This window comes from Catharus ustulatus, chromosome Z (genome assembly GCF_009819885.2).
Source record: "Catharus ustulatus isolate bCatUst1 chromosome Z, bCatUst1.pri.v2, whole genome shotgun sequence".
Lineage (NCBI taxonomy): Eukaryota > Metazoa > Chordata > Aves > Passeriformes > Turdidae > Catharus > Catharus ustulatus.
In genome coordinates, this window is record NC_046262.2 from 51,773,486 (window position 1) to 51,795,809 (window position 22,324).

Genomic DNA, 22,324 nt, shown 5'->3' on the forward strand with positions numbered 1-22,324 from the left:
TTATATGGTCATTACATAGGCTCGCACTCCAACCACAGTGGAAGAACACAAATTAATGTCCTTTCTTTTATAAAGTAAGCCAAACATACTAATCTGAGTAGTGACAAAGGTCAAATTCACTTGAAAAGGAAATGAGAAGTTCTGTATTTTCTTTGCATGTCAGCATGTTAGGGTGTTGCAGTTATAATTGTCATACTGTGTAGTAAATATATACAGATATAGATTAAAAGGCAGTTATCAACTTACAGAGTAAAACTCTTCCCTTCATTATATTTTTTTTTATGTCCTGAGTTTCCTCTCCTTCCTAATTTCTTCACATTCCTCAGACGGGTCTGGGATTACTGTCTACTGTTAGCCTGCTCTTTCTTTTGTTATACTGCAAATCGTATGACCTTTACACTTGTGGATTGACTAAGGCTTGAAAAGCCAATATGTATCTGCAGCACCTCTGACCTCTTCTGTCCAGTGTATTCCAGATCAGTCCTTGTGGGAGTAAGTTCCAACTGGCTGCAAGCAAAGTCAGAGCAGCTCACAGTGTAAGCCCAGGAGTAGCTGGTTGTGCGGAAAATTGCAAATAAGGGTCTCTTTCCAGTGATAATTCACTTTCTTACCTAGGACCCAATGAACAGAATTTTTGTTATCTTAAGAATTCACTAAGGTTGATTTTTGAGATTTTGCAGCTACCAGAATTAGGATCATTTATCAGTTATCAGCAATTCTTTTTTGACAGTAAGATCACTATTCATTGACAGGATCCTTTGATAAGCTTTTTGATTTTTTGCCAAACAAAAGTGATTAGAGTTATAGGAGTTTATAACTTTCTTTGGAGGAACATCTATATACACAGAGTGCCATACCTATCTCTACGTGATGAATTTTTCTCATATCAGGAGACTTTAAAAATAATACAGATCTTTCTTTAATATGCATGAATTATCATCAGCAAATTGTATTATGGTGACATGCTTGTCAATCTGCTTTTCAAAGGATGCAAGGCCTGTATTTACTAAAACGACACATAAGACAAAATGCCCAAAAGTATAGGAGACTGACCTTCCTTGTGCAAAGACTGGAAAGGGACGCATTGCCACCTACAGATACACAGTATCACCTTATCCTGGGATGTGGTGCACAAAGTTATTCCAATACCGTCAAATTATTTTAATTTTGCATTATTTCTTTGGAAGGGTTGGTGGGCAGAAAGATGATCTAGTATTGATACAGGGATAATGTAAAAATGAAGATTGATGTGGAACCTGTAATTTACAAGATAAAACATTTGTAATGCTGAAGTTCCAAAGAGAAATTTATGGAAGACTGAAAAGTAGTTACAGTGGAAATAAATATAAAATTCTTTCAGTGTAGCAGAGAGAATGGCTACACTGCCTCACAGCTGAGAGACGTCTCAACTTCTAGCAGCTTTGGTGGTGAGATGCTGCTGAGGTGGTGGAGCTGCTGAAGAGGCGCCCGGTCGGACGGGTCCGCAGGCCGGAGGGCACACTGCCTGCCGAGCTGGGGCTGGCATGGCTTTGGCTGCTCTCGTCGGGCCAGACCGGCCCGCACTGACCCCGCTCCTGAGCCGCAACGCCGATCCTGGACGGCTCCCATTTCCCCTCACTTCATCAGCCCGGCTGCCTACTGCCAATCTGAGCTACGAGCAAAAACTTGTTTTGTTTTCCAGGCCTCGGGGACCCAAGGCTCCTGTTACCACGTGCTTCCTCTTGTTATTGCCCGGTGGGAGGGCTGCGGCCGAGCCCCTGCGCTAGTGAGAGGGGCTGGGAGGGGACGCGCCGGGGTCACCGCTGCCGGCCCCAGCAGGCGGCGAGCGCAGCGGCTCGGCAGGTTTCGAGCCCACTCCGTTACCACCGCCTGGCTGCGGCGCGGCGGCAGCGTTTGCCAGCGCTGTTTTGACAGGAAAGTCAGGTTATTTTAACAGGAAAGTCGAGTTCCCTACGGCGCGGACAGAGCCCTCAGCCCGCCCCAGGGCCGGCGGCCGGGCCGGGCATGCGCGGCGCGCGCTCCGCCCCCGGGAAGCGCCGCCTCCGCCGCCGCCGGGCGCGGGGGGATAAGCGGCGGTGGCCGGGCGGCCGCGCCCTCCACCATGAACCTGCACCAGGTGCTGACGGGCGCCGTGAACCCCGGGGACAGCTGCTTCTCCGTGGGCAGCCTGCACGACCAGCCCTTCACGGTGAGCGTCCCCCGGCGCGGCCGCGGCGCCTCCGCAGGGCCCGGCGCCGAAAGCGGCTGCGTCAGGCGCGGCGGCCGCGGGCGGCCCCGGGCGCGGGGCTCGCCCCGGTAGCGACGTCCGCCGGCGGCGGCACTGCCCGAGGAGCCCGCGGGTCCCCGGCCCGGCGGCGGCGGAGGCGCGCAGAACTTGTCCGGAGCGGCGCCGGTGCCGGGGCGGGCCGGGCGGGCGCGGGGCGGCGGGCACGTGCGGCAGCGACGGTCGGGGCCGCGGGATGTGGTGGCGGTGATAAAAGGTTACATAAACAGCGGCCGGGACGTGCGGCTCCTCTGGGGGGGAGCTTCTGCGCTGCCTTGCAGTTGGGAAGGCGGCCGAAATCCTCTCCTGGGCATAGCTGAAAGGAGACCTTGGAATACCCTGCTCCAGTGCTGTTGAGGTTTCCAAAGCCTGTTTGAACTCCCCGTCGATGTTTGCTCTTGGAGTGGAGAGAAAACACTTGAGAGCCTTGTAAAGGCCAAAGTCTTATTAGCTTGCGTTTTCCTTCCTTTTTCTCTTGTTTTGTAAACAGACTTCTGTTGTGCTCTTCTGCCCACCCTCCCTCCGCGTGGGGCAGCGGAGCGATGAAATCAGACGCAGCAAAGTTCCTCAGAGCACCACGCTGGGGTATTTTTAACCTTACCTTTTATGGCTGCCCCCAGCTTCAACCTGGTGTGCTCCCCAGTTCGATAAGGGAATGAATGATAGATGGAAATGCAGGAATGAAGACTCGTTTGCTGTCCCATCTCATGTAGGCGATTGAATTCCTCTGGCTGCTTGCAGCTCCGCAATGGGCTAGTGGAGCAGGGGCGCTTCCCCAGGGTTAGGCTGGCTCTGCCGAGTCTGTCTGCAGCGTTGTCCGGCCATGTCCTTGCTTCCTACAAAACAGTTCGTGTTGGAAGATACCTTAAACTACAGCAATTGAGTCTTCAGGTACCAAATTGTGCCAAACTCTCTAATTTTGCATATCCAGAAATGTCAAAGACCCACCTGTGGTGGGAAGGCTTTTACTAAGAGACAAGAAGGTCTGCTTTACAGGGAAATACTAGTAAGCTTTTAAAATACGTTGTCATGAGTTTGCCGTTTTGAGAGAAATAATTTGAGTCGTTCATGTCGCTAGATTCACTTTCTACCTGTTACAGCTGAACTTAGTAAGTTTTGGAAATCCCCAGTGGATAAGAAGAGTAGGAATCTCTTCTCGAGGAGAATGGGATGGTTGGGAAGTGTAATTTTTGGTATTCACTACTGTGGTCTCTCTTTTGGAGGAGCTATTTTCATATAAGTATAGTGTAACAATGTTTCCTTGACATAAATGCAACGACAATATTTCCTATAGCTGCATTCATCTTCCTTTTATTATCCTTTTCCCTGGTTGGTTATTAATGGATTTATTTTCCTCAGATTTAAAATGGCTAGCAGAAATATCCTCGACTGCTTCAGGGCTGGTTTTGTTGTTGTTACTGATTCTGTAATGCTGTGTTAAGTTAATGAGGTTGCTCAGAAGGATTAAGAAGAGAAAGGTGCTGAAGCTGATTTCTGCTTTTTTTGTAAAATAGTGACTCTTAGAAAATCCAAAAACAAAAAAGTTGCCATAGTTTTTCCCTGTCTGAAATGATGCTAAAAACATTGGTAAGTATAAATACTATTAATTGTATTTTGGAAATGGAAGGAAACCCCGAACATGTCATTCCATGCTACCAGTTTCTGAGGACACAGGAATTGATATTGCAGGGTTATGCACTATAGAAAAGGGCCATGTTGTCCTTGTCCAACAGGAAATCTTTGTAATTTTAACATTTTTTATAGATAAAGTATGCTTCAGGATATTTTCTCATAGACAACACTGAATATTTAAAGTGAAATATTTTAAAACATTACAGTTTTAAGCTAAAAATATAAAGATTCTGCTCTTAAAAGCTGAAAAACTCGAAGCAAAATTAGTGTAAAACTTCCTGTATCCGCTGAATTATATGCAACTATTTGAATATGTGCAGTTGTGTTTTAAGGAGGTATTTCAGATATTTGTTGTAATGGGAGGCAGGTTTGTTGTTCTGAAATTTATTTTAGGATGTGAAGTGTAAAGTAGAGCATGAGCTTCCTTGGAGAGCACATTGATAAGTTTTTAACCATCTTTTATTTGTGTGTAGAAAAAGGCTCATAAGCAAGAAGCATGTTTCTTGTTTCTCTGCTGAGGGCAGGTGATAGCAACACTTGGCACACTAAATCAATGAGAACCAGGCCCTCATATGTCACAATTTACCTGTTGAATTTTTATGTCCTTCTCCTGATACTGAATTATTTTCTGTGTACTTGTCCGCAGTGGAAGACATCCTTGGGTTTCTTTTATTCTTGTCAGATCTGAAATATTTGAGTAAATGTTTAAAAACCTCGTGGAGTTTATCATGTAGGATTCCTCTGAACTAGTTATCACTGATGTTGTATTTAAAGTATTAAGTGGGTAACCAGCACTGATACTTTTTTTTGCTTATTCAGTTCTGATTCTGTAAATTTTTTAAAATCATTGTCGTTCTCACCCATCAAAGTAGCAGAAGACTGAGGGAGGTAGGGTGGAATGTCTGTGAGCAGTAACAACTTTACAAGTGCAAGTCCTGAGACTGATAATGAAAGTCACATAAGAGCGATTGTTTGTAGGGGTAAAAATATGTGAAAGATTAATTACATGGATTATTTCAATGAAGCCAAAATATTTCCTCTGTGTCTGTGATTAAACTAGTTCTAGACTAGAGACGTACTATGTACAGTTGATAGAACTGGGAACTAAATATCTGAAGTTGAAAGGGACTTGGAAAATGGGGGCTGGGGTGGGGTTTCATTGCTTGTTCAAGACCACACTGAGTTTTCTAAGGATACTGGGTTGCAATAGAAAAAGGCTTTCTGTTTTGCAAAGTTCTTTTGATAAATAAAAGTAATTTATATGACTCAATGATACTGTTGCTTACCTATCTAGAAAATACTTAATATCAGCACTTAGAACTCCCTGGGTATCTGTAGTCCAGAAAACTGAGTTATCATAAGAGTCAGTCAAAGAATTATGCTGTTTACCCCTCACTTGCTTCTTGGTTCGTATTTAGTAAAGGAAGGGGATTTGGTATGGAACTTTTTTTAAGAGTGCCTTTTAATTTTTTAAAAATAACATTTCAGTAAAGCTACTCTGGACTTCAAATTGTTTCTTAACTGAATTAATCTTAAAAAATTATAACAGTTCTTTACTCATCAATGAAAAGTGCAGTTTCAGTGAAATATGATTTGAAGTACATGGCAAATCAATTTGGTGCTTATAATACAGTTATAGTGTAATAAAGTACTTTTGATAAATTGCAAAGTTGGGTTTTTTTTCCAAAAATGGTGAAATGTTATTGCTTAAAATTTAATTTAGCACCCTAATAGAAGAATTTAGTTATTTTAAGTAAGATATTTAAGTGGGATACTTAGACTAATGTAAGTTCTGATGCAAAAGTGGGATAGAGAGAGTCCATACTACAATAGAATAAAATAATTCAACAAGATACCATGTGGCTCATGATAACCGCTTTGATTTTTAGCGTCCTATGCACAGGGCATAAAAATATAGCAAGTATTGCAGTATCATCTGCTTCATAGATTTGTCTTTAGTTTTTATCTTGACTTACTGAGTAGTTCTGCATTGTCTTTCTAGTGTATGTTCATCCCATATGTGCTTGAATGTGTTTATATGTAAGCATCTTTATAAATATGCATGTGTGCACGTTTGCTGCATTTAGCCATGGATAATAGCTGCCCTTCATGCAAGAGACATAGGTTAAATAAAGTTTACAAGTTGTCCAAGCTAGTGTGTCAGCCCTTACATAGCTGTAGCAGAAACTATAGCAAAAGCTTTGTATGTCAGTACATAGAAGAAATATGTCAAAAAGGTCAATCGTAAGGGAAATAAATGTGTTAGAAGTGCTGTGCTATATGAGAGGTCAAGGCCCCAATTGTTTGCTTTCCTTCTGTTGAGAGTGATTTCCCAATGCCAGTATCAGATTGTGAGTTGTGTATGTCAGACTTTCACTTTAGAAAGAAATCAGGATATTTCATATAATCGTCTATACTATTTTCCATGCTTTTAAAGCACTGTTCTAGTCAAAATGTCTGTTATTCTTCTTCAAAGAAATATTAATTTAGAACTAAGAGCCAGCATTGGATTAAAACAATGGGCAGATTTTTTTGTGAAAACCCACTTCTGCAGTGCAAAATCACGTTTATTTTCACAGGCCTGGAACATCTTTCACTGCCTAATTTCAAGCTTGTTTGCTGTGTCAGCACCAAGTGAGATCCATGGTCCTGCAGCTTGAACTAGTTCAATCTTGTTTATTTCTGTAACAGAAGAACAAAGCATTGTTTAATAAACATTCCAAGTACATGATAATATCACGTTATCTACCTGTCTTATTGTGCAAAGACAACTTTCTTGTAAGTGTTCTAGGGCATTCTTAAGGTGAAAGGCTGTTATGGCCTGCCAACATCAGACGTAGAGGCTCTGCTTGCTTCCAGATCTTATCTTAGGGTTTTAATATTACTATTTTAAAAAATTAATAAATATTTAGGAATACTTTCACCATTCAACTGTATCGATAGCATTTTGTGCCGTGTCCCTCCCCTCACCACCAAGGGCCAAGTAATATAAGTGAGCGAATATATATATATGTATATGAAAACATATATGTGTGTGTATATATATATATGTGTATATATATATACACACATACAAGAAATTCTTATACTGAAATCATTTGCACTTTGCTTAAGAGAAGGCTGAAATTACCTTTTTGTTTAGCTACCATTGCTATCAAAAATGTACTTTTATTGGCTCCTGTTAAAATGAAGATGACTGCATGTGAACTATCATGGACAAATCTCGCAATAAGTGACTGGTGGGCAGAATTAATTCTTTTTGTATCTGAGACACTCTTAGGATATGGAAGATATTTCTTACTTCTGAGTGTAGTCATCTACTATACTACACTAAAATACCTAAAAAAATTCTAAGAGTAAAATTAGTCCAGCAGTTAATTTTATACACTTAGTTTAGAGAGCCATCTTGGTAAGAAACTGCTGTTTAGGAACCTCATTTATAGCTGGAGTTCTGGGCTCCAGTGAGTGTAAGAGGATCTGACATCTCTGCAGAGATACAGTCTAATGTGTTGCAGGGAGAACAACAAGGAACCAATAGAAGGACACCTTTGGAGGAGGAGAGTACACAAGCTTCCCTCCTAAAGGTGTCTGGTTTGTGAGGAATAAAGAGAACAGTAGGCAACAGTAGAAAAGGGAACTAGTTGCAGTTTTATTGCCAGAAAATTTAGTCGCCTTCTTCAGACACTTTTTCCACTGCAATATAAAATGTCCCTACCCTCTGCATCCCTTGCCTTTTGTCTTTGAAACTGTGGTTCTCCTGCAGGCAAACATTAACTAAACATCAAAAATAACTTCCAAGTCATCATCTTTATGCTTGGCTGTAGTTATATTTGGAAGCCTTTAAAAAGGCCTTTCTTTCCCCCTTCTGTCTCTTCGGGAGCAGATCAGCTCTACAGGCTTAAAAGCTAGCCAGTGGTTCTGCAGCTTATTAGGTATTGGGAAACCAGTGTGACCAAGTACGATCTAATCTATCTGAACAGATTCCTGTTCTGAAGTGATTCCTTTTTTTTCCCCCAAATGTCTGTCTTTTCAAGTAGTGTGGAGAAATACCAGAACATAATGTTGGAATTATTATATTTTTCTGCTAAAACCAAGATTTTGAAAGGGCACTCATCTTACCCTCAGCTTCTTACAAGTACACTTAGAATTAATGTTAGAACTGAGATCTACTAGGATCGTAAGATACTCCTCATGTTTTTTCAGGTAGTTTATCCCCAGTTTGACAAACTTTTAAACACATGGCATATGAAGTTATTGTTGTTGTTATTAGACATAAAATAATGGCTATGTTTAAGTGTAGCAGAAGAGAGGAGGAGGTTACTTGGTTCATATTCGTAAAGGGGACACCTTCAGGAAACAGCATGTCTAGGATTCTGTGATACTTCTTTAAGCTACTGTTGTCCATCATAGCCTGGGTTCTGAGTTTTGAACAGTGCAATAGGTAGGAGATAAAGCTGTGAGAGGACATCCAAAGGAGACCGTGTAGGGTCTGGAAGGGAAACCATATCAGCTGTGACAGCCTGGGTAAGAGGAGACTGAGGGGAGACCTTGTGACATCCTGCGTGACAAGCTTCCTCACAAGGGAAAATGAAGGGGCAGGACTGATCTCTCTAGTGAGCAGTGACAGGACTCTAGGGAATGGCTGGAAGTCGTGTCAGGGCAGGTATAGACTGGATATTAGGAAAAGGTTGCTCTCTGAGGCTGGTTGAGCACTGGAACAGGCTCCCCAGGGAAGTGGTCACAGCAGCAGCCTGTGAGAGTTCAGGAAGTGTTTTGACACTGTGCTTGAGCATGTGCTGTGACTCTTGGAGCTTCCTGTGTAGGGCTGGGAGTTGGACTCTGATGGTCTTCATGGGTCCTTTCCAGCTCAGGATATTCTATAATAACTGCTTTGAATCTTTTTTCCTAATGGTTCCTCAAGTCTCCAATGTATAGTTACTAACAGAATTGATAATTACTAAGAGTTCTTTGTTACTTATAGTTACTTCCAGTGTTTGATAGTTGATAGTAACTAACAGAGTTCTTTCAGTGCAAAATGTCAAGTGTATTGAGCACTTAAAACTGATGGAGTTATTGATCTCATTAAAATAGTTGCTTTATTAATTGCATGATTTCTACTAATGGTATGTGTTACTGTATATGTTGGTCTGTACTCACTATGACGGAAGTATGGAGCTTTATGTGAGCTTCAACAAGGCCAAGGCCAAGGTGCTGCACCTGTGTTGGGACAGCCCCTGTTACCAGTCCAGGCTGGGGGATGAAGGCATTGAGAGCAGCTGTTCTGGGAAGGACTTGGGGGTGTTGGTGGGTGAGAGGCTGGACATGACCCAGCCGTGGGCACTCACAGCCCAGAGAGCCAGACATGTCCTGGGCTGCATCCAAAGCAGTGTGGGCAGCAGGGGAGGGAGGGAATTCTGCTGCTCTGCTCTGCTTTGCTGTGCTCTGGTGAGACCCCACCTGGAACCCTGCATCCAGCTCCAGCACAGGAAAGACATGGAGCAAGTCCGGAGGAAGGCCATGAATATAATTAGAAGGATAGAGCACTGCCAGGAGATTAATATTACAAGAGATAGGGGCAACTGATGGTTTAAAAGATGGTTTATTGCATTATGGCATCAGTCTCATAGAAGAGTGAGACAAAGGTGTTAGATCCTATGCCATGATATCAGAAGCTGATTAATTCTTAGTTTGCAATGCCTTATGTCGGTTTTTAGCCAATCAAATACTTCTACAAAGTTTACTAGCATCTTTTTACACCAATCGTAAATTACTTTGCTTTTCATGGCTTTGCCACAGTGCATTATTTTTCAACCAATCGTATAACACTTCACACACTTAACTTGATACATCTTAGACTTCTAATTAAGTTTATAACAGGTTCTCGTGCTAAACTTTAAGACCTTTTACTATCTTACCTAACATACTGCTTTGCTTACATAATGCGTACTTCTGTTTGCTTAGAACATAATTCTACTTAAACTACAGACATATTGCTTTTTGTCTGTTTTACTTTCCATGCTCTAATTCTCCAAGACCTAAGGTCACATTGTATCCACCTCTATCTCTGAGCCTGTATGCAAAAGGCCTTGAGAGTTCCCTGTGCCTGCATTTCCCACAGAGTGCCTCTCCATGAGGAACGTCTGAAAGAAGTTCAGTCTGGAAAAGAGAGAGCTTAAAGATTACCTTATCGTGGTCTTCCTGTTCCTGAAGGAAGCCTACAAGAAAAATTGAGAGAGACTGTGTACAAGAACATGCAGTGACAGGACAAGAGGGAATGGCTTCAGACTGAAAGTTGGTTCAGATTAGATGTTGGAAAGAAATGCTTTACGGTGAGGTTAATGAGGCACTGGAATAGTTGTCCAGAGAAGCTGTGGGTGTGTCATCTCTGGAAGTGGTAAAGGCCAGGGTGGATGGGATTCTGAGCAACTTGGTCTAGTGAAAGATGTTTCTGCCAGTTGCAAAGGAGTTGGAACCAGACGATCCTTAAGGTCCCTTCCAATCCAAGCCATTCTTTGTGTTCTATCCTATGACTGTGGTGGTGGCAGGAGGTGGCTTCAGGCTTGTGCGGGAAGCTAGAATTGGAGAGAACCAGATGGGAGAAGTATAGTAAGTCTTTGAAGTGCTGATGAGGCCTAGCAGGGGCATACACACACAGCAGGTGGACTTCATAGGGCCTTTGACACTTCAATCTTGAATACATTTTTAATAAAGCTGGGTCTAGGTTTCTATCTTATGCCTTTACATAGAAATGCTTCTTTTTGTTTGTTTTTGTTTTCCTTAAAACTGCATCTGTACAGAACTCTAAATTTTAAAAAATGGCTTTGGGAAAAATTGGACATGTGATATTTCTGAATAAACTTTTTCTCATGAACTGTGGACTTAACCAGTGAATCACCAGGTGAGAGTGTTTTAAAAAAAAAAAAACATTCTGTGACTAACAGGTCTGAAGTTCATGCCATCACATCAAAATAATTACTTTAACATTTGAACAAAAATTACTACTCAATCTGCTCTTTTGGAATGAGTTTTCACTTAGATTGCTTTGGAACCTGTAGTTCAGTATGCCAGTTAGTAATAAATGCTGCTCTTTTGACAAGCAGAATGAAACTGAAACTTGAAGCTGAAGGGGGAACTGGATAGGAAGGGGCTCAAAAACCTACCAGTAATAAGTAATCATAAATTTATGGTTATATTCAGTCTGCAGAATTATAGACAGCATTTTCAATTGTGCGATGGTCCCTGGTGTTCTGCTGGTTGCAGTGTGATAACTGAATATTGGCTGAGAAGCTTCTGGCTTCTCTTTTATGAAGCATCACTAATCCTATGTGGGGAAAAAGGTCTTTGGACCAAAATATCAATATTTTTCATTTTATTTATGTATTTTAAAGTGTGTAATGGTATGATAGTCTAGGCCAATCTTGGAAAAAGTACTCTTTCATGTAAAACAGCTGGAACTATGACCATCAGATTTCAAATATATATGTCTAGCCTTCAGTTATTTTGCTTTTGTTTTCAAGTCTACAGTTTATATTAAATACATCAAAAATTAGTAGAGGAGTTGGTTGTAAGGCATGACCACTTTTGTCAGTGTATGGAAATCTTCCATCTTCAGTTTCTCTGATGCTATTCTGCTCTTGAAACATTTAGTCAATTAAATTTTGGACCCTTTTATAATTCTTTTGCTAACAGAACACTTGTTTGTGCTCTTTTGTTACTATCTTTCTGACTAACTTTTTAATGAGTGTGCATTCCTTATTCTAAGACTTTCATCCTTGAATGCTGCTTTCTTATGCTAATTGGGTGATTCTCCTCACTGTTGTTTCCACAAGTTTCTCCAGTGTTTAATCTTTTCCTCTATTTTTATCTGTACTCAGTATCTAATAAAACTTCCAAGAATATAGGAATAAATTTTGACTTGAGCATTGCAGGAATCAATGAACTGGCTCTCTGAATGTGTAAGATATAGCAACATATTCAGTGACAATATAAACTTGAGAGAATAGAATTCATGCAAATAACAGGACACTCAAGAGGTCTGAGAGGACAGTTTTGCTTTTGTATAACTGAGCTTCATGTTGTTACTCTTTTGGTTTTTGCCTGTACAAAGTCCTTACTAAATGTTTTAGTAAAATTCTAGGTCCTCAATTCTTATTCCCCCTTTCCAGAAATTTCAAAAATTAGAAGAAAAATTTCCAAACTCAGTCTCCAATCTAAGAAACATATTACTTTTTCCTACTTTGCAAGAACTTTGGTTTTTATGCTTTTACTCTTCTTTCAGATATTTTTACATCTCTATATTTTTTGTTTTTTCTGTTATGAACCACAGTTTGTTTGTTATGCAAGTCTTATGATGCGCTTGTAAGCATGGAGAAGGAGCAGTTTGCCACTTCTGTTGCTCGGTTTTAAGTTGCAGACATCTGTATGTTCTCTGCAAATACCTCTTCTGACTGTATAGTGTTTTACATAGATAGGATGCATGGACTGTACTGTTTCATACTTCACTGATGTGTTGTAAGTAGATAAAGCTTTACATTATTTTGGAATGGGTTTTTGTTTTCTTTGGGATGTTTTTAATTTATTTTTCTTAATATACTTTAGGCATACGCATCAGGATGTGATATTGTGGTACTGGGCACTGACTTTGAAAGATTACAGATAATCCCTGGAGCAAAACATGGAAACATTCAAGTAGGATGTGTGGACTGTTCAATGCAACAGGGGAAGGTATGTAGAGCAGTGTTTCTAATAATGTTCCAGCAATGTCGTGTTAAGCACCTTCTTAGGAATGTGGACACTTGCAAGTTAGAGCAAATATACTACAATGAATAGTAAAATGACTGATTGCTTTATGTCTTGACTTGTAAGCAGCACAGTAAATGTGAAATAGTAACCACAGTTATGGTAGATGTAGAAGATAGGTAGGACTGCACAGAAGCCTGTGGATTCAGGGCAGGAATTTGACTAAAAGATTACTAAGTTGGAAGCAAAAGTAATTTATTCACTATGGCTTTGCACTACTGAGCATGTCATTGATATACTTTGACATGTTAGTGGCTGGCAGGAGATGAGTGCTTCCACAGAAATCGCTTTCAGATCGTCTAGAAAAATGATGTCTGCAAGCAATTCGTGAAGCCTCTCTTGGATGGTGTTTGCTTTCTTGAATTCTTAGTTTTTGTTTTTTGTAGGTGGGTCTGCATCAGAAATGTATTTTAGAAAACATTGCGTTTTAGGTCCTTTTAACAGAACTTTTTGAAAATTTTCCTGTCAGAGTGAAAAAAGAAATAACCAGGTAAGTGTTCCCTGGGATGTCAGAGTTATGTAACGCCCCATTGGGATGTCACAGGGTTTACACTGTTGACCAATTCAGTAGGAACTCTGTCTGGATAATTTTTTGCTCATGTAATGTTTGTCACTTTCTGCTCATCATTACAAGCCTTATGACCGGATGACAGCTTTCGTTATATTCTGGTATCTTGAGACAAGACCTCTGATGGAAACCAGTTTGTGTTTACGTGTGAACACTGTGCTGACAAAACCCCAGCCACACCCTGTTCCTGCTTTTTAGCATTTGAGTGATAAACTCTTGCAGTGGTGGTGAAGGAATGCAAATGTAAATGTGGAAATGTTCTTCTCTGTGTCTTTGGCGCCTCATAGCTCTAGTCTACCTGGGTTTCTCCACTGGCTGCTGTTAACTAGAAGGGGTTTTTTTAGTTCACTGACCATTATTTCTCTAAATTTGCAAAGTCATCTGGATTGCATGGTAACAATTCTGTATGCATTTAAATTTTTCCTTGAATTGTAAATGTACACACGTGAATATATCATACTGTAAGGCTTACTAAGCTTCAGAATTATTTCATTTCTTAAGTAGACTTGTGAGGTGATTTTAGAGTCTGCTGTGAGGAAACTGGATGTGTTTCCAAAGTGCTGAAGTACTAAGCAGTGGATGGCGAGGAATTTGCTTATTGACCAGACAGATCAATGCATTTTCAGGTCATTCTTAAAAGAATGGAATTTCTTCTTAGGCATTCTTCATCAGTACTGATACACAGATTCCACTTTGGTTTGTCAAAATACAGAACTCCAGCGCTCTCAGTTTGTCTTCATAGGAGAGGTACTCCAGCTCTCTGACCATTTTTGTGTACTTTCTTTGGACCCAACCTGTCCATGTCTACCTGGTGCTTGGGACACTGGATGTAGTACTCCAGGTGATGTCTCTCACCCTACAGGCCACCCTTCTTGTGGAGCAGGTCCAGGATGTGGTTTGCTTGCTGGGCTACAGACACATGCTGGCAACTCACACACAATTTTTTTTGTCCACCAGTACAAATCCAAATCCATGTCCGCAGGGTTGTTCTCAATCTGTTAATTTCCGTACTCTGTATTGATAGTATTGATTCTGGACCTTGCCCTTGGACTTGTTGAATTAGATGATGTTCACATGGTCACACCTCTAGCATGCCGAGGGTCCTGTGGATGGCATCCCTTCCCTTCAGCCTGTCACTTGCCCCACACAGCCTGGTGTTGTCAGGGAACTTACTGAAGGTGCTCTTGATCCCACCATTTTTGTTTTTGGTGGAGAGCAGCTCAGTGAAGATGCAGGCTGAGTGGCTCTGGAAGCTTGTGGAAAGTTTCAGGGGGCAGCAGTTGCTCTGGATACAACAAGTTGAACATTTTGGAATGCTCATCTTAGTTTATCTCTAAAACTCACTACACTAAACAATAAAATAGGGAAAAATTGTCCACATTTGAAGAAAAGGAAAAAATCTAATCAATATGAGTTTAAATAAATCTTTTGCTGTTGGGTGTGGAGTGGAATTATTAGAGGATACAACAGTAAGTTGGGTAGCTAAAGAGGGTTAGAGAGGGCAGATATTAGTCTGAGATACAAAACGCCTGAAGAAACTTTTTCCTTGCAAATGTGACAAAATTATTCTTGGCATTTTTGGGTCAGTCTGATGTTAGTAGGATAGAAATTTATTTAACTATCTGTTCTAATGTAGACGGTTTCTCTTAAAGCTGTGGATCTGTGGATTTTAGGATCTGTATGAATTGCTATGTTTGTATAGATCTTGGGTATGATGATTTAGTATGGTTTCCTTTCAAGCTTGTTGATACTGGAATCAAAATACATTTTATAAAGTTAATCTAACTTCCTTAAATTTAAAGGAAAACAGTGAATACTTTACAAATCAAAATTTTACAAAAATAGAAAACTGATTATTACAGCATATTGTATCTGTAGATGTTCCCCTTTTAACAACCATCACTTCAGAATGCAGTATGTCCATTGTTCATGACCTGTGCAGGCTCCTTAATTTTTGTAAATCTGTAATTCAGAATGCTTTTTGGCAGCATTGCTGTATGACAGTTCTTTCAGGCTCTCTGCCTGAAGTCTTTAGCATACATTTGGCTTGTTTTGCCTCTTCCTAGCAAGTCTTGGTTTAATTTCACGTAGATATCTTGAGATCAAATACTAATAATTTTGTCTTAATGCAAGTTTGAGGTAGATGATAATCTGTGATGAAGTAGGACTTTCAAATACTGATGTAAAAATGACCATATTGCAGCTCTTTTGGAACGATTTTATGTTAGCCTTTAGTAGCAGTTTCATTTGTGGTTTTCTGCATTGTGTGTTTTCCTTGAGTAGTTTGGATCTTTTGAAATAACTTTTTGAAAGTTGGCCTGTTCTAATGCTACGGAAGTACACAAAAATATTGTGATTGTGTACTGGTTCTATGTCTGAGAATATGAACTCTGCAGACTGTTTTGAGTGTTTACATAATTTAATGTGGAAAGAATATTGCTAATAATAATACTTTTTTAAAAAAGTACTTGTCCAACTATACTCTCAGTAGTTAATCGTGTTTAATGAGTAAATGGAGGATTGTATTTTTATAATTGACAACACTAGCTTAGTGATTTTTAGTAAATGTAATTCCTGTTTTTAAAAGGAAATATGGATGTGAGCTTCAAATTTATCTACAAGCAGTGTTAAAAGTAAAATCAATCATTTGCATCTTTTTCTTGTTTGTTCAGCTTATTTCTTTTATGTGTGTTTAAATACATGTAAGTGTATTTTACTTTAGATTGCAGCTTCTTATGGAAAAGTGATTTGTATCTTTGAGCCAGTTAGCATCTTGAAGCAGAACAGCAGTCATCATAATGTAAGTATTTCATCAGTCCTTAATTTATCTGAGCAGTTACAAAGCCTGATTGATTTTACTGGTTTGCTTTAGAGCTGGAGTTTTTTTGATGTCTGCTTTTTATGCTAGAATAAAGTTGAGACATAAAGATGGTTCTTGGGAACTGAAAGTGGTGGGATAAGGCCTGTAATTTGAAATAGTTTTAAGGTAGATAGCTTTATGATATTGCTTTGTATTACTTGCTTATGTAACCCTGTGGTTCATAACCAAAATATTCCAGAACCCAAAAAGACATACAGCCCCATTCCTATTAAAATAGGTAGTCCTTTTGAACAATCCTGTGCAGTCTTTATGTTTATGTTATGCATTTTACAGTTCTTGCTTTAACTTTTGCTTATGAAATTATGTGCCCTTGGCCAAATTGTAATAGTTTCAGAAATTTATGGCTTTTTTAGAGTATCTGACTGAATGATTATACTTCAACGTTATAATGGTGAATAAGAATAATATTTATTCTCTTGGGGCTTACTTTTGGTGACATTGGTTTAGTCATTAACATCCAGAATCTTAATTTCTGAATAATAATATGGTTTAGGGTGAGTTACTTAACCATGCTGCTTACATGAAGAGGCATATGGATATAATTAGGAGCATTAGATTCTGATTAAAGTCAGTTTGTTGATGTGAGAACTTTGACAGCAATTGCTCAAGGAATTTCTGTCTCCCTCTTCTGGAGTTTGGTCTCCATTTGTAATAACAGATTGTTTGTTATGACTATCTAGTGGACTCCTCTTTATACTAACCAACTCAGTCATAAGATTCTTGGTGTACATGTAAACTTGTGGTATATTATATATTAATTAAATAGCTGGAAATGAACACCTGTGTAATAATTTACATCACTGTAAAGCAGTGGAATAAAATTACAGTAAGATGTGAGTTCTCATGCTCCTATGATCACTTCGGATATACTGCTCTTGTTTTCACTCCATCCACCTCATTTTTCTATCCATCCTCAGTGTTTCTCTATACTGCTAATCAGTGCACTTAGTTTGAAACTTCAGAGCTGGAGTAGTAATTGTAAGCAGTAGAGGACCCACTCACCACCCACAATTTACTTTCAAATATTTATAGTTGAAGAAATATTCTGTTACTCCATTCTTTCAATTAACTTTTATGCAATAGTTTCCAGCATATTGTTCAAAATTATTGTAATCTTGTCTTCCACTTACTGGAATGTTCAGGGTCTAAAAATCCCAAAAAAACCAGTTTTGCAAATCCTCCGTTTAGGTTCTTATCTGCAGCTGCTTCTTACTGTTTTTTGCCAAACTTCCAGAGGACTGAGTTGTTGTATTTTATCTTCACATCTATTTTGTGTGATATTTTTGGGGTGGGGAATGACTACTTTTAAACAAGTCTGTAAATTAAGAAAGAAACCTGTTGGCTCCTAATATTATTTCTGGAAATTTTTCAGTTTCTTCAATAAATCAAAACATTAAACCTTTGTGGTCTATTATAGAAACAGACAAGATAAATATTTTGTGAACTTAATCCTTAACTTGTTCTAGAGAATGACTGTCCTGTTGTATATTTTAAAAAAGAGTGGAGAGAAAGTATCATGTGTGTTATCTTGACCTTTCTGAACTTCTAACTCGGCAGTGGTGCAGATGTCAAACACCAGGTGCATTTAACGTGTGTAATTTTTTATATCTTTTCTTTGTTCCAAAAATGAATTCTTCCTTCCTCCTAAAAAAATTTTCAAATTCCAGTAGTGATTTCATGTACTAGTTTTTTTTCAATCTAAAATTCTAAAATAAGAAGTTAAAAACCTCTATAAGTATGGTCATATTAGTGAAAAGCTATTTTGTTTTAATGTCAGAATGAATTATTTTTTATTAGATAAGCAGTAACTTACGTTAAACATCTTCAAAAAATTTGGACAATGCAGTGAAAATGTACTATTTATATTAGAAGAAGAGGACAGAGGAGAATGAAGTGTTTTCATGCTAATGTTTGTTAATACTTTAAATTTCAGGTGTTACATTACCAGTGGCAGAAGAATGCTCAAATCTCCCTGGAAGCCATAGCACATAATCTGACATGGGATCCCACAGGTATGAATAGATTAAAAGAAACACTTTTCTATTTGATACTGCACCTAATTTTTTAATTTAAATTTTGTCATTCCTTCTGGACAAAGAAAAAGTTTTTGTTCTGTCTTAGCATGATAGTGAAGACCAAAGTGGAGCAAAATATACCTTTTGTCACTTATTACAGGAGATCTAGCATACTAAGTGGATCTTTATGGTTTGACTTGATTATTCTTATCTGAGCTGATAAGAAAACATTACTTAAATGGTAAATATTTGTTGAGAGAGGAATGTCTTCAGTAGACTTAGGCATTTCTTTTAGAGAATAACTAGAATTTGAATAATTTTCATCGTTTGAACTGTGGATGCTCAAATCTACCAAAAAAATCTACAAATGGTATATCTGCTAGATTTTTTTCTGCAGTTTCAGCTTTGCAGAAGTTTTTTTCTCTCTTTACAAAAGTCTATAGTTGGCTACTTGTTTATAGTTAGATTTTCATAAATATTTGTTCCAGGTACTCGCCTTCTGACTGGTTCCAATTGTCTTCAACTTTGGTCCAATGTTCCTTTGGAAAACCCTGCTGACAGTGACAGTACTGAAAGAGCAGATGTTGGACTTGGGGAGTGGAGATGTATCTGGCAATGCAAGTAAGAAATCCATTTAAAGACACGTAATTTCCTTTTCTTTACTGATTCATACCTTTGAGATTAAATACTTAGTGTAGTTGAGTGAAATGCTATTGTGTACTATTACTTGATAAATATTATTGATGTGAGATAAACTTTAATCGTATTTCTGTTGACTATATGGCATCCTTTCCACTTACAAGATCAGTTGCAGTTGCTTTTGGGGGAGTTCTTCAGTTACACAGAGCACTAGTAAAATACTGGAGGAAGGCTAATATTGAAGCTCTCCAACAGGCACTCTTACTTTTAGAAGAAATAAGGTGAAAGCTGTGTAATTGAAAACTATTGTGCTGGAAGGACAGATTAAAATAAGCTTTTTTGTATGTTCAGTATACTCTGTTGTTGTTTCCTTCTCACACATCTCCCCTCCTGCTTTCACTCTTACTTTTTCTGGGTTTATTCTGGGAATTTGGAACAGTAAAGATTGATACATTCTGTTTTCTGTGTCTCTGAATTCTCTTCTTGTATTCATGTTGATTTTGATATTTGCATTTGTATAATGTACATTCAGGAAAGTTTTAATTTAGTACTTTAGTTTGACAATTTAAACTCTTTTACCAGAGGCAGACTTTTCTGGTACAGTGGCATGTATAGTTCATGTGGGAGCAATGTACCATATGGCCATCTCCTAAAGAAGTATCTACTGGATATTCATCTACAAGATTTTGGCACTACTGCCATGTGTTGTACACAAGTTTATATCTTTTGGACTTTGTTAAAACTCAGCTGTTTCACATAACACAATACACAGTTCTAGTAAAAAAAATGCATTCAAGGAAATAAAAAAGCTTAGAATTCTTATAAAAGTTGTTAAAATTTACTTTCTCTTTTTAATTGTCTTTATTCCATAGAACTGCTTCTCAAGTTTGTTTAATGAAATTCTCACCAGATGGGGAGTTTTTTGCTACTGCTGGAAAGGTAAACATTTTTTTTTCTTGTAGCTTTATACTGATTTAGATAAGCTATTAGAGCAAACCAACAAAAGCACATTTTTTAAAGAAAAGGTTTCTTAATGAAAAAAAAATTGTCATTTTAATGTAGTCTATGTGTTTTTACATTTTGATAAACATGAATTTGGTAGAAAGGTAGTTTGAGGCAGGGAGGTAACACACCAAATATTCGCTGCTTACTATTCTAAAATACTAATTTTTGATTTATACCGAATTGTAAGACATCAGAAAAAGAAGAGTTTTGGGGGAATGGGGGAAATCTGTGGATGAGATTACTGCTAGATGTCCTACTGGTGAAGAAGTATAATCAAAATACCAAAAAATGTGAAAGAAATCAAAAATAGCTCTTTCATATGTTTTTGTGTAAGCATATCTATATGCCTTTTTGTGTTTGTAGAAGAGTATTCACATTCCCCTCCATAGGTGTATTTGGCACATGGTTCATGACAGTGTTTGTGGCCAGTCTCACTAATTATTCTGTGTGTTCAATATTGAGCAGTTTATGAGCAAAAGCAGAGCCCCTTGGCAAAATAAGCAAAAAAATTAAAGCTAAATATCAGTCTTGTTTTCCTGAAACAAATTAGTCTTTTATTTATACTCCAAAACTTGTTTTTCAGGTTTTGTTAGAGAGATAATGTCCTAACAAGTCAAAGCAGAAAAAAAAAATTCAAGACCATATAGAGGATCCAGTGAACAAATGTGATAAACCCATACAAGAATTTGTGTTAATTGTTAAGGAGTATGAGTGAGAGAAGTAGTTCTTTTCTACATCAAGTTTCTACTACCAACTAAAGAACCTAGGAGAGGTTGCAGAGTTCCTAACAAAATTAGTATGTAAGGTTAATTAGGACAATACAGTTGCTGGTATTAGTGAAAATCTGGCTTAAGTTTACAGAATCCTGAGCAGCAGTAACCTGACAGAATGTGTTTCAGGCTGAAGAGTAAACGACAGTTTTGCAGTGTGCTCTAGTTTGTCTTGGAAGCATGAGTGAAAAATTAGTGTGTACTTATAAAAAGTGGTTAGAACAGAGTTGGAATTTAGTAATAATGTAGAATTTGGCTGTTTAGGTCATAATATCCATTAATACATGCTTGAAAAACAAACAGTTGAAGGCGATTCAGTCTGCAAATAAATGGTGCTTTTTAAAGGTAGTTGTCACGCATATTTTTGCGATTCAGTTATGTGCATCAGGAGCAGATGAGTAATGCATATCTTTATTAGTTGTATGTGCTTATTTTTTTCTTTAAAGTTGGCCATTTCAGGTCATCATACTTGATTGGAAGACTAGCTTTTAAGACATTTGCTATCTTTAAAGGAGAGATAAAGATGTAACAAACCTGTAAAATTGCCTAGATTTCCTTTTCTGTGGAAACTATACTCCAATTAACAAGCTTCCAACATACAAAGTGAAATACTAGGCTTTCTTCGTGATAGATTATTATGTGTATAAAAGCAAAGCAGTAAGTTCTTATGGTCCATTCTTTGTTTATTTGAATGTTTTATTGCTTGCTATATGTTCTGTAATGCCTTTGACTGTCAGAAAGGAGAACCATTCCAGCCATGTTACAGATAAATAAAATTTTTTGAGTATATATTTTATGTAAAAAACAAGTGTTGTGTTATTGTCAGCAATATATATATGTATTCCATCTTTTTTTAGTGGGTAAGAGTTAATGTTTACTTTGCAAGTCAAATGTAAATGATGTAATAGTTTGTAACGTTACAATTTGATGGAATGGTGGAAAAATTAATTAGTCTGCAAATAGCTTATGTAAGGTTAATATTATTGCAGAGTTTTTGATTCTAATGTCTTATGTCCTGTTGTCTTTCATCATAAATTCCTTCCAAGCAAATTACTGAATAAGTAAGAAAAGTGGGAAAATTAGTAACATTTTTTTTTACCATAAAGGCCTTAGTTGCCTACCTGGAGAATCTTTAAAGTACATCTTTGTTTCTATGTCTTACTCCTTTACTTAACTTTTTGTGAGGGACAATGTTGGTCAGCAAAACCAACCTGTCCTCCCCCCTAGTAGGGTCATGTTATGCATACCCAGGTTATTTCAGTGTTTTAGAGCCATTCACATTTAATAGGTGATCCGTAGCTTAAGAATCTAGATCCAGATTACAGTAATTTCACAACTACAAGGTGCACCCTTTTGACTAAATTTTTCCCCCGAACCCGGAAGTGCGTGTTGTAGTCCTGTGCGCCTTATATGATGGACAAAGTTGTGAAATTTGCGAAACTAGAAGTGCGAGCCGCAATGGGGGGGGCGGTGCCGCAGGAACGCCCAGTCGCGGGGGCAGGGAGCGGGCAGCCGCAGTCAGCAGGAGCCGCAAGAGGAGGGAGGGAGCTGCCGCCGGCCCCGACCTGGGCGCAGGCGGAGCAAGAAGTCGGGCGGCGCCACTCCGGGCGCAGGGATGGGGGAAACGAGAAACCAGGCGGTGCTGGCCCGGGCGCGGGGGGAATGAGAACCCGGGCGGCCCTGGCCCAGGCGCGGGGGGAACGAGAAGTGCGAGCCCGCAACAGCCCTGAGCAGACCCCACTCGGCGGCAGC

General features: G+C 38.8%; 1 protein-coding gene across 4 annotated transcripts in view; it reads left to right on the plus strand.

The window, feature by feature from the left end:
- Positions 1–2,048: 2,048 nt before the first annotated feature.
- DMXL1 (Dmx like 1) overlaps positions 2,049–22,324 on the plus strand; it is a 78,352-nt gene continuing 58,076 nt past the window's right edge. For all 4 annotated transcript variants that reach the window (XM_033084681.1, XM_033084682.1, XM_033084683.1 and 1 more), the window contains exons 1-6: positions 2,049–2,188; positions 12,494–12,619; positions 15,985–16,062; positions 18,077–18,155; positions 18,647–18,779; positions 19,670–19,736. In XM_033084681.1, the coding sequence (XP_032940572.1) occupies positions 2,102–2,188; positions 12,494–12,619; positions 15,985–16,062; positions 18,077–18,155; positions 18,647–18,779; positions 19,670–19,736 (570 nt within the window). In that variant the 5' untranslated portion in view covers positions 2,049–2,101. The remainder of the gene's footprint in view (positions 2,189–12,493; positions 12,620–15,984; positions 16,063–18,076; positions 18,156–18,646; positions 18,780–19,669; positions 19,737–22,324) is intronic.